This window comes from Calidris pugnax, unplaced genomic scaffold (assembly GCF_001431845.1).
Source record: "Calidris pugnax isolate Ruff unplaced genomic scaffold, ASM143184v1 scaffold1064, whole genome shotgun sequence".
In the NCBI taxonomy this organism is placed as follows: Eukaryota; Metazoa; Chordata; class Aves; order Charadriiformes; family Scolopacidae; genus Calidris; species Calidris pugnax.
The window spans coordinates 17,094-27,756 of record NW_015091676.1 but is presented as its reverse complement, the minus strand read 5'-3'; the positions used below and the strand labels follow the sequence as shown (position 1 = coordinate 27,756).

At 60.5% G+C, this 10,663-nt stretch overlaps 1 protein-coding gene across 1 annotated transcript in view; it reads right to left on the bottom strand.

The window, feature by feature from the left end:
- The window catches only part of SPTBN4 (spectrin, beta, non-erythrocytic 4), a gene marked incomplete at its 5' end in the record, with an annotated part of 24,226 nt that overhangs the window by 9,153 nt on the left and 4,410 nt on the right, over positions 1-10,663 (bottom strand). Inside the window, 6 exons of the mRNA XM_014961965.1 lie at positions 1,440-1,636; positions 4,325-4,409; positions 4,511-4,649; positions 5,613-6,235; positions 9,773-9,977; positions 10,082-10,212. Coding sequence (XP_014817451.1) covers positions 1,440-1,636; positions 4,325-4,409; positions 4,511-4,649; positions 5,613-6,235; positions 9,773-9,977; positions 10,082-10,212 — 1,380 coding nt within the window. The remainder of the gene's footprint in view (positions 1-1,439; positions 1,637-4,324; positions 4,410-4,510; positions 4,650-5,612; positions 6,236-9,772; positions 9,978-10,081; positions 10,213-10,663) is intronic.

Genomic DNA, 10,663 nt, shown 5'->3' with positions numbered 1-10,663 from the left:
GGTGGGGATGGAGATGGGGTGGGGATGGAGTGGTGGGGATGGAGATGGGGTGGGGATGATGAGGATGTGGATGGAGATGATGAGGATGGGGGTGGAGATGATGAGGATGGAGATGGAGATGATGAGGATGGAGATGGGATGGGGATGATGAGGATGTGGATGGGGATGGAGATGATGGGGATGGAGATGATGGGGATGATGGAGATGACAGGGATGAGATGATGGAGATGGAGATGATGGGGATGATGGAGATGACGGGGATGAGATGATGGGGATGGAGATGGGATGGGGATGATGAGGATGTGGATGGAGATGATGAGGATGGGGGTGGAGATGATGAGGATGGAGATGGAGATGATGAGGATGGAGATGGGATGGGGATGATGAGGATGTGGATGGGGATGGAGATGATGGGGATGGAGATGATGGGGATGATGGAGATGACAGGGATGAGATGATGGAGATGGAGATGATGGGGATGATGGAGATGACGGGGATGAGATGATGGGGATGGAGATGGGATGGGGATGATGAGGATGTGGATGGGGATGGAGATGATGAGGATGGAGATGGCGATGATGGAGATGATGAGGATGTGGATGGGGATGGAGATGATGGGGATGGAGATGGGGAGGATGGAGATGATGGGGATGATGGAGATGATGGGGATGGAGATGGGATGGGGATGATGAGGATGTGGATGAGGATGGAGATGATGAGGATGGGGATGGAGATGGCGATGATGGAGATGACAGGGATGAGATGATGGAGATGGAGATGATGGGGATGGAGATGGGGATGATGGAGATGATGAAGATGAAATGTTGGGGATGGAGATTCGGATGGGGATGGGGATGACAGGGATGATGGAGATGGAGATGAGATGGGATGGGAATGATGGAGATGATGGAGATGACCGGGATGGAGATGGGGTGGGGATGATGAGGATGATGGGGGACATGGGGAGATGGGCATAAAGATGGAGATGGGGATGGAGATGGGAATGATGGAGATGATGGGGATGAGATGATGGGGATGGAGATGGAGATGGAGATGGAGATGGAGATGGAGATGGAGATGGAGATGGGATGGGGATGATGAGGATGCGGATGGGGATGAAGATGATGGAGATGAGATGATGGAGATGAGATGATGGGGATGGAGAGATGATGGGGATGGATGGAGATGGGGTGGGGATGATGAGGATGATGGGGGACATGGGGAGATGGGCATAAAGATGGAGATGGGGATGGAGATGGGAATGATGGAGATGATGGGGATGAGATGATGGGGATGGAGATGGAGATGGGGGATGTGTAGAGGGATGGGGCCGAGTACAGTGACGGGGACACAGCCGGTGGCTGCAGTGACCCCAAAGGGTGGAGGGGACAGGACGGGGGAGGGGGGGTGACATCAGCCTCCCCCCAAGGTGCCCGTACCGTGGTGAGTCTCCTGAGGGAGCTGAACCTCTCCTCCCAGGCGGCCGCCGCCTTCCTGAAGGCCTCGTGTCTCCGGATCAACTGCTCCACCTCGTCCACGCTGCTGCCCAGCTCCTGGCTCTTCAGGAGGGGCTCCTGGGCCGTCAGCCACGCGTCGGCCACCACCGCCTCCTGGGCAAACTGGTGGACCTCCAGCACTGGTGGACAGATGGACAGGGCAGGGAAGGACAGAAGGACACGCTCATGGCATCCTCAAGAGGATCCCGTCCTCATGGTGGTGGAGGACCCAACGATAGATGGATGGGGTGGGAAGGGGGAAGAAGGACAGAAGGACACGCTCATGGTGTCCTCAAGAGGATCCCATCCTCATGGTGGTGGAGGACCTGATGACAGATGGATGGGGTGGGGAGGGGGAAGAAGGACAGGACACGCTCATGGTGTCCCCAAAGACCCAACCCAGCACTGGTGGACAGATGGACAGGGCAGGGAGGGGACAGGAGGACAGGAGGACATGCTCATGGTGAGGACAGAAGAACACGCTCATGGTGTCCCCAGGAGAAACCCTTCATGGTGGTGGGGGACCCAACATGCTGCCCAGCTCCTGGCTCTTCAGGAGGGGCTCCTGGGCCGTCAGCCACGCGTCGGCCACCACCGCCTCCTGGGCAAACTGGTGGACCTCCAGCACTGGTGGACAGATGGACAGGGCAGGGAGGGGGCAGGAGGACAGAAGGACACGCTCATGGCATCCTCAGGAGGATCCCGTCCTCATGGTGGTGAAGGACCCAAGGACAGATGGATGGAGTGAGGAGGGGGCAGGAGGACAGAAGGACACGCTGATGGTGTCCCCAAGGACCCAACCCAGCACTGGTGGACAGATGGACAGGGCAGGGAGGGGGCAGGAGGACAGAAGGACACGCTGATGGTGTCCCCAAGGACCCAACCCAGCACTGGTGGACAGATGGACAGGGCAGGGAGGGGGCAGGAGGACAGAAGGACACGCTGATGGTGTCCCCAAGGACCCAACCCAGCACTGGTGGACAGATGGACAGGGCAGGGAGGGGGCAGGAGGACAGAAGGACACGCTGATGGTGTCCCCAAGGACCCAACCCAGCACTGGTGGACAGATGGACAGGGCAGGGAGGGGGCAGGAGGACAGAAGGACACGCTGATGGTGTCCCCAAGGACCCAACCCAGCACTGGTGGACAGATGGACAGGGCAGGGAGGGGGCAGGAGGACAGAAGGACACGCTGATGGTGTCCCCAAGGACCCAACCCAGCACTGGTGGACAGATGGACAGGGCAGGGAGGGGGCAGGAGGACAGAAGGACACGCTGATGGTGTCCCCAAGGACCCAACCCAGCACTGGTGGACAGATGGACAGGGCAGGGAGGGGGCAGGAGGACAGAAGGACACGCTGATGGTGTCCCCAAGGACCCAACCCAGCACTGGTGGACAGATGGACAGGGCAGGGAGGGGACAGGAGGACAGAGGGACACGCTCATGGTGGCCCCAAGAGGATCCCGTCCTCATGGTGGTGGAGGACCTGATGACAGATGGACGGGGTGGCGAGGGGGCAGGAGGACAGGAGGACACGCTCATGGTGTCCTCAAGAGGATCCCGTCCTCATGGTGGTGGAGGACCTGATGACAGATGGACGGGGTGGCGAGGGGGCAGGAGGACAGGAGGACACGCTCATGGTGTCCTCAAGAGGATCCCGTCCTCATGGTGGTGGAGGACCTGATGACAGATGGACGGGGTGGCGAGGGGGCAGGAGGACAGGAGGACACGCTCATGGTGTCCTCAAGAGGATCCCGTCCTCATGGTGGTGGAGGACCCAACGACAGATGGATGGGGTGGGGAGAGGGAAGAAAGACAGAAGGACACTCTCATGGTGGCCCCAAGAGAAGCCCTTCATGGTGGTGGAAGACCCAATGACAGACAGATGGGGAGGGGAAGGGGAAGAAGGACAGAAGGACACGCTCATGGTGTCCCCAAGGACCCAACCCAGCACTGGTGGACAGATGGACAGGGCAGGGAGGGGACAGGAGGACACACTCATGGCATCCTCAAGAGGATCCCGTCCTCATGGTGGTGGAGGACCTGATGACAGATGGATGGGGTGGGGAGGGGGAAGAAGGACAGAAGGACATGCTCATGGTGTCCCCAAGAGGATCCCGTCCTCATGGTGGTGGAGGACCTGATGACAGACGGATGGGGTGGGGAGGGGACAGGAGGACAGAAGAACACGCTCATGGTGTCCCCAAGAGAAGCCCTTCATGGTGGTGGAGGACCTGATGACAGATGGACGGGGTGGGGAGGGGGCAGGAGGACAGAAGGACACGCTCATGGTGTCCTCAAGAGAAGTCCTTCATGGTGGTGGAGGACCCAACGACAGATGGATGGGGTGGGGAGGGGGAAGAAGGACAGAAGGACACGCTCATGGTGTCCTCAAGGACCCAACCCAGCACTGGTGGACAGATGGACAGGGCAGAGAGGGGGCAGGAGGACAGAGGGACACGCTCATGGTGGCCCCAAGAGGATCCCGTCCTCATGGTGGTGGAGGACCTGATGACAGATGGATGGGGTGGGGAGGGGGAAGAAGGACAGGACACGCTCATGGTGTCCCCAAGAGAAGTCCTTCATGGTGGTAGAGGACCCAACAACAGACAAATGGGGTGGGGAGGGAGAAGAAGGACAGAAGGACATGCTCATGGTGTCCCCAAGGACCCAACCCAGCACTGGTGGACAGATGGATGGGGCAGGGAGGGGACAGGACAGAAGGACACGCTCATGGTGTCCCCAAGAGGATCCCATCCCCACGGTGGTGGAGGACCCCACCCTCTCCCCAGATGACCACCCCCCACACCCCCCGAGGTGGGACTCACTCTGCTGCAGCCACTCCCAGTGCTTGTCCCACTTCTCCATCATCTCCTTCTTCTTGGCCAACAGCTTCTCCACGTGGGTTTTGATCTACAGGGGGTGGGAGGAGGACACGGGGCGGGTGGTTGTAGCTCCTCCTTCCCCTCCCAATTGTCCACACCCACCCCCGTGTCCCACCCCACCCCAAGCACCTCATCGGCCGCCGGGCTCTTGCTGAGGATGAGGGTCTTGCCCAGCTCCAGGCAGGCGGCGATGTTCTTGCCCCGGGCTTCGATCTCGCTCTTGAGACCTTGGGGGTCATTCATCAGCAGCTCCACCGAGGAGACGTCCCTGGGGATGGAGACGATGGGGGCTGGGAGGGAGGGAGGGGATGGGAACCCCCACCTCCAGCCATGGGGCAGGAGATGGGTCCTTGGAGGACATGGGTCCTCGAATCCATGGGTGGGACAGGACATGGGTCCTTGGAGGACATGGGTCCTCGAATCCATGGGTGGGACAGGACATGGGTCCTTGGAGGACATGGGTCCTCGAATCCATGGGTGGGACAGGACATGGGTCCTTGGAGGACATGGGTCCTCGAATCCATGGGTGGGACAGGACATGGGTCCTTGGAGGACATGGGTCCTCGAATCCATGGGTGGGACAGGACATGGGTCCTTGGAGGACATGGGTCCTCGAATCCATGGGTGGGACAGGACATGGGTCCTTCAGAAGGGATAGGAGATGGGTCCATGGCTTCGTGAGTGGGACGTAACATGGGTCCTACAGATGGCTGAGGTCATGGGTCCTTGGGTTCATGGATGGGCCAGGACATAGGTCCTCCAGATGGAAGAGGACATGGGCCCTTCAGGTGGGACAGGACTTCCTTGGCTTCATGGATGGGCCAGGACATGGGTCCTGCAGATGGGACAGGACTTCCTTGGCTTCAGGGGTGGGACAGGACACTGGTCTTTGGGATGGAACAGGACATGGGTCTTTGGTGCCATGGATGGGACAGGACATGGGTCTTCTGAGTAGGACAGGACACGGGTCCTCCAGATGGGGTGGGACACAGGTCTTTGACTCCACGGATGGGACAGGACACGTGTCCTTGGGTTGATGGGACAGGACACAGGTTCTTGGTGCCACGGATGGGACAACAAAGGGGTCCTTTGGATGGACCAGGACACGGGACCTTGGGATGTGCCAGGACATGGATCCTTGACACCACGGATGGACCAGGACATGGATCCTTGGAAGCCAAGACAGGACACAAGACCTGGGCGCAGCCCGCACCTCCACCTGGAAGCCCACCTGGGCTTCTCCCCGGCGCCGATCTGGCAGAGGACACCATCCATCCAGGCCAGAAGGTCTCTGACGGTGCCGACGAAGCGGATCTTGTCGGCCACGCTGGCCACGTGGAGACGACACTCCTCGCAGGCCGCCAGAAGCTCCTTCCAAGCCCGAAGAACCTCCTGCTCCCTCCCGGCGATGGCCTCGGCGTTGTCCCCGGCGTAGAGGGTCCTCAACTGGGCTGCACCTTCTTGTAGCTGCCTCACTTGGGTCACCAAAACCTCCACGTCGTGTTCGAAGGCGCCCAACGCCCGTTGCAAGGCGCCGGCCGACGTCCTGCCCTCCCGGGCGGCCAATTCGGGCAGACGTTGCCTTTTCTCCTCGATTTGCCCCAAAACCTCTTTGCAGTCGTTGAAGAACTTGTGCAGTTCGTGTGAGGCCGCCAACATCTGCGCCCGGGTCTCCATCAGCTCCAGGAGATCGGCCCAAGCTTCGTTGACCCCGTCCTTCCACTCGGCGATGGTGGCGGCGTCGGCGTGGCCGTAGTCGATCAGCTCGTCCACCATCTGGTTGACGGCGGCGATGCGCTCCTGCCCCACGCTGCCCGTCTCGCTGGCGAACTCCAGGAACTTCTCCTGGAGCAACTGGGATGGGCAGGGATGGGGGCAGGGGGTGAGGGGTGGGCAAGGGGTGAGGGGGTGGACAACGTTGTGTTGGCCATACAAGGTAGGGATGGGGGCAGGACTCCTGAAATGGGACGTTGATGGTGGCCAGGACCAGCATGGGGCATTGATGGTGGCCAGGACCACCAGCATGAGGCATTGATGGTGGCCAAGACCAGGATGGGGCATTGGTGGTGGCCAGGACCACCAGCATGAGGCATTGATGGTGGCCAAGACCAGGATGGGGCGTTGATGGTGACCAGGACCCTTGGCATGGGGCATTGAACCCTTGGCATGGGGCATTGATGGTGGCCAAGACCAGGATGGGGCATTGATGGTGACCAGGACCACCACAATGGAGCATTGATGGTGGCCAGGACCCCTGGCATGGGGCATTGATGGTGACCAGGACCAGGATGGGGCATTGATGGTGGCCAGGAACCAGGATGGGGTGTTGATGGTGGCCAGGACCACCAGCATGAGGTGTTGATGGTGGCCAAGACCAGGATGGGGCATTGATGGTGGCCAAGACCCTTGGCATGGGGCATTGAACCCTTGGCATGGGGCATTGATGGTGGCCAGGACCAGGATGGGGCATTGATGGTGACCAGGACCACCACAATGGAGCATTGATGGTGGCCAGGACCCCTGGCATGGGGCATTGATGGTGACCAGGACCAGGATGGGGCATTGATGGTGGCCAGGAACCAGGATGGGGTGTTGATGGTGGCCAGGACCACCAGCATGAGGTGTTGATGGTGGCCAAGACCAGGATGGGGCATTGATGGTGGCCAAGACCCTTGGCATGGGGCATTGAACCCTTGGCATGGGGCATTGATGGTGGTCAGGACCAGGATGGGGCATTGATGGTGGCCAAGACCAGGATGGGGCATTGACGGTGGCCAGGACAAGGATGGGGCATTGATGGTGACCAGGACCACCAGCATGAGGTGTTGATGGTGGCCAAGACCAGGATGGGGCATTGGTGGTGGCCAAGACCCTTGGCATGGGGCATTGAACCCTTGGCATGGGGCATTGATGGTGGTCAGGACCAGGATGGGGCATTGATGGTGACCAGGAACCAGGATGGGGCATTGATGGTGGCCAGGACCAGCATAGGGCAGGAATGGTGACCAGGACCACCAGCATGAGGCGTTGATGGTGGCCAGGACCAGGATGGGGCATTGATGGTGGCCAGGACCACCAGCATGAGGTGTTGATGGTGGCCAAGACCAGGATGGGGCATTGATGCCCCATCTATGCCTGATCCCCAGGCATAGAGTGGGGACACCTCCAGGACCCCCAACTCAGGATGGGGACACCTCCAGGACCCCCGACACAGGATGGGGACACCTCCAGGACCCCCAGCTTGGGATGGGGACACCTTCAGGACCCCCAACTCAGGGTGAGGACATCTCCAGGACCCCAGGCATAGAGTGGGGACACCTCCAGGACCCCTGACACAGGGTGAGGACACCTCCAAGACCCCCAACTCAGGATGGAGACACCTCCAGCACCCCCAACTCGGGATGGGGACACCTCCAGAACCCCCAACTCAGGATGGGGACACCTCCAGCACCCCCTGACACAGGATGGGGACACCTCCAGGACCCCCAGCTCAGGACACCTTCAGGACCCCCAACTTGGGATGGGGACACCTCCAGGACCCCTGACACAGGATGGGGACACCTCCAGGGCCCCCAACTCAGGATGGGGACATCTCTAAACCCCGAACTTGGGATGGGGACACCTCCAGGACCCCCAACTCGGGATGGGGACACCTCCAGGACCTCCAACTCAGGATGGGGACATCTCCAGAGCCACCAGCTCAGGATGGAGACACCTCTAGGACCCCTGACATAGGGTGAGGACACCTCCAAGACCCCCAGCACAAGATGGGGACACCTTCAGGACCCCCAACTTGGGATGGGGACACCTCCAGGACCCCTGACACAGGATGGGGACACCTCCAGGACCCCCAACTCAGGATGGGGACACCTCCAGGACCCCCTGACACAGGATGGGGACAACTCCAGAGCCACCAGACACAGGATGGGGACATCTCCAGGACCCCCAACTCGGGATGGGGACACCTCCAGGACCCCCAACACAGGATGGAGACAACTCCAGGACCCCCCACACAGGATGAGGACACCTCCAAGACCCCCAACTCAGGATGGAGACAACTCCAGACCCCTCAACTCAGGATGGGGACACCTCCAGACCCCCTAACTCGGGATGGAGACACCTTCAGACCCCCCAACTCAGGATGGGGACACCTCCAGGACCCCCGACACAGGGTGGGGACACCTCCAGGACCCCCCAACTCAGGATGGGGACACCTCCAGGACCCCCGACACAGGGTGAAGACACCTCCAAGACCCCCAACACAGGATGGGGACACCTCCAGGGCCCCCAACTCAGGATGGAGACACCTCCAGGACCCCCAACACAGGGTGAGGACACCTCCAAGACCCCCAACTCAGGATGGGGACACCTCCAAGACCCCCAACTCAGGATGGGGACATCTCCAGACCTCCCAACTTGGGATGGGGACATCTCCAGAACCCCCAACACAGGATGAGGACACCTCCAGGACCCCCAACTTGGGATGGGGACACCTCCAGGGCCCCCAGCTCAGGATGGAGACACCTCCAGGACCCCCAACTTGGGATGGGGACACCTCCAGGACCCCTGACACAGGATGGGGACACCTCCAGGACCCCCAACTCAGGATGGGGACACCTCCAGGACCCCCTGACACAGGATGGGGACAACTCCAGAGCCACCAGACACAGGATGGGGACATCTCCAGGACCCCCAACTCGGGATGGGGACACCTCCAGGACCCCCAACTCAGGATGGGGACACCTCCAGGACCCCTGACACAGGGTGAGGACACCTCCAGGCCCCCCAACACAGGATGGGAACATCTCCAGGACCCTACCCCCTGACACAGGATGGGGACATCTCCAGGACCCCCAACTCAGGATGGGGACATCTCCAGACCTCCCAACTTGGGATGGGGACATCTCCAGAACCCCCAACTCAGGATGGGGACACCTCCAGGACCCCCAACTCAGGATGGGGACACCTTCAGGCCCTCCAACTCAGGGTGGGGACAACTCCAGGACCCCCAACTCAGGATGGGGACACCTCCAGGGCCCCCAGCTCAGGATGGAGACACCTCCAGAGCCCCCAACTCAGGATGGAGACACCTCCAACCCCCAACTCAGGATGGGGACACCTCCAGGACCCCCGACACAGAAACAACTCCAGAACCCTCAACTCTGGATGGGGACACCTCCAGGGCCCCCAACTTGGGATGGAGACACCTCCGGAACCCCCAACTTGGGATGGGGACACCTCCAGGACCCCCAACTCAGGATGGAGACACCTCCAGGACCCCAAACCACATGAAGAAGACATCTCCAAGCCCCTTGACGTTGGACACGGATGATGCCTGACGCCAAGACCCTCCTCAACACGTGTGTCCCCCACCACCACCCCAAAACTGACCGTGACGTGCTCGAAGTCCTGTCCCAGCTCGGGCGAGCCGGCCACCACCTCCTTCTCGGCGATCCAGTGCTCCAGCTCGTCCACCTCCCGGTTGAGCTGGTAGAGCCAATACTGCTGCTCCAACTTGGCCTTGCGTTCCTCCACCAGGTCCTTCAGAGACACGTACAGCCGGTCAACCTGCGACTGCCGCCTGCTGACCTGTTCGCTGGGCAAGGGACACAGCGCCCGGTGACCACCAAAGACCCCGCCGTGGGGCTGGAAGGGGTGGGGGAGGTCCTGAGGTGGTGGTGACGTGGGGTTGGGACCCACCTTTGAGGGTGGCCAAGCTCCAGAAGAGCCCGGCATTGGCGGGAGAGTTGGGCGATGGTCTCCTCGTAGTTCTCCACCGTCTGCTCCGTCAGGAGGTGCTTCTTGAGGAGCTGGAGGGTGCTCTGCTCGTCCTTGGGTGGAAGGACGGGGGGTGGTGAGGTGTTGGGGGAGGGTGTGGGTCCATCTCCATGTCCTCCAGCTCGTGGTTGACCCATCCCATCCCCATCCCCATCCTCATCCCATCTCCATCCCCTCTCCATCTCCATCTCCATCATCTCCATCCCATCCCCATCTCATCTCCATCCCCATCCCCATCCTCATCCCATCTCCATCCCCTCTCCATCTCCATCTCCATCATCTCCATCCCATCCCCATCTCATCTCCATCCCCATCCCCATCCTCATCCCATCTCCATCCCCTCTCCATCTCCATCTCCATCCCCATCTACATCCCATCTCCACCCCCATCTCCACCTCCATTCCATCCCCATCTCATCTCCATCCCCATCCCCATCTCCATCCCCATCTCCATCTCCATCCCAATCCCCATCTCCATCTCATCTTCATTTCCATCTCCATCTCC